We start from the raw sequence: 679 nt of genomic DNA, 5'->3' as shown, positions 1-679 counted from the left end.
GCTGGCAGGACCCCCGGCTGCCCTCTGGTGCCCATGGCTGCTCCCACGGAGCACGTGCACCCCCGGCCCCTCCCTGACGCACTGACAGAGGCAGTGCCTGCACTTCCCTACGATCACGAACCCTCTTCCTGGAGGGATAGCGGAGCTCCGGGGGAGGGGCGGCCGGGGCAACGAGACGAACTGGGTAAAAGGCAGATGTTAGGCGCCACCTAACGTGCCTCAGAGCCGGGACCCAGCACCACGATGGCATTGTCCCCGCAGGGGGCACGGGCGCTGAGCCCCAGGAATCTCATTCCAAAAGGGTACGGGAGGACGAGGCGGGGGCCAGAGCAGCCCTTCCCGCCCTCTCTGTCCTGCTTGGCGTGTGGCAAGGGGAACCAGGCCACTCAGAGCTGGCGTCCGGGTGGGAGGACATGGTGCCTCCTCCGCTTCTGGCGGAACTGAGGGCCGCTCACGGTTCTGACGGAGGCCCGCCTGGCGAGGCCTACCTGTGGTGGCGGGCGAGGGCAGCGGGTAGTTCTTCTCCTCCTCCATGAACTGCAGGGCCACGGAGCAGAAGTTGCTCTCGTACTGAACCACCAGGTGCGTCAGTGCCACCACCAGCTCCTGGGAGGGAGGCACGGTCACAGCCCGTGAGCAGCAGCGACCCCTGACCCCGGCTGGAGGCGCGTCGCCGTGG

At 67.9% G+C, this 679-nt stretch overlaps 1 protein-coding gene across 1 annotated transcript in view; it reads right to left on the bottom strand.

Annotated features, from left to right (window-relative positions):
- RPTOR (regulatory associated protein of MTOR, complex 1) overlaps positions 1-679 on the bottom strand; it is a gene marked incomplete at its 5' end in the record, with an annotated part of 106,061 nt that overhangs the window by 41,196 nt on the left and 64,186 nt on the right. The window contains one exon of the mRNA XM_015559764.1: positions 489-659. Coding sequence (XP_015415250.1) covers positions 489-659 — 171 coding nt within the window. The remainder of the gene's footprint in view (positions 1-488; positions 660-679) is intronic.

The sequence above is a fragment of the Myotis davidii genome, unplaced genomic scaffold (assembly GCF_000327345.1).
Source record: "Myotis davidii unplaced genomic scaffold, ASM32734v1 scaffold211, whole genome shotgun sequence".
Lineage (NCBI taxonomy): Eukaryota > Metazoa > Chordata > Mammalia > Chiroptera > Vespertilionidae > Myotis > Myotis davidii.
The sequence above is the reverse complement of the archived record's forward strand: the minus strand, read 5'-3'. Positions and strand labels throughout refer to the sequence as shown.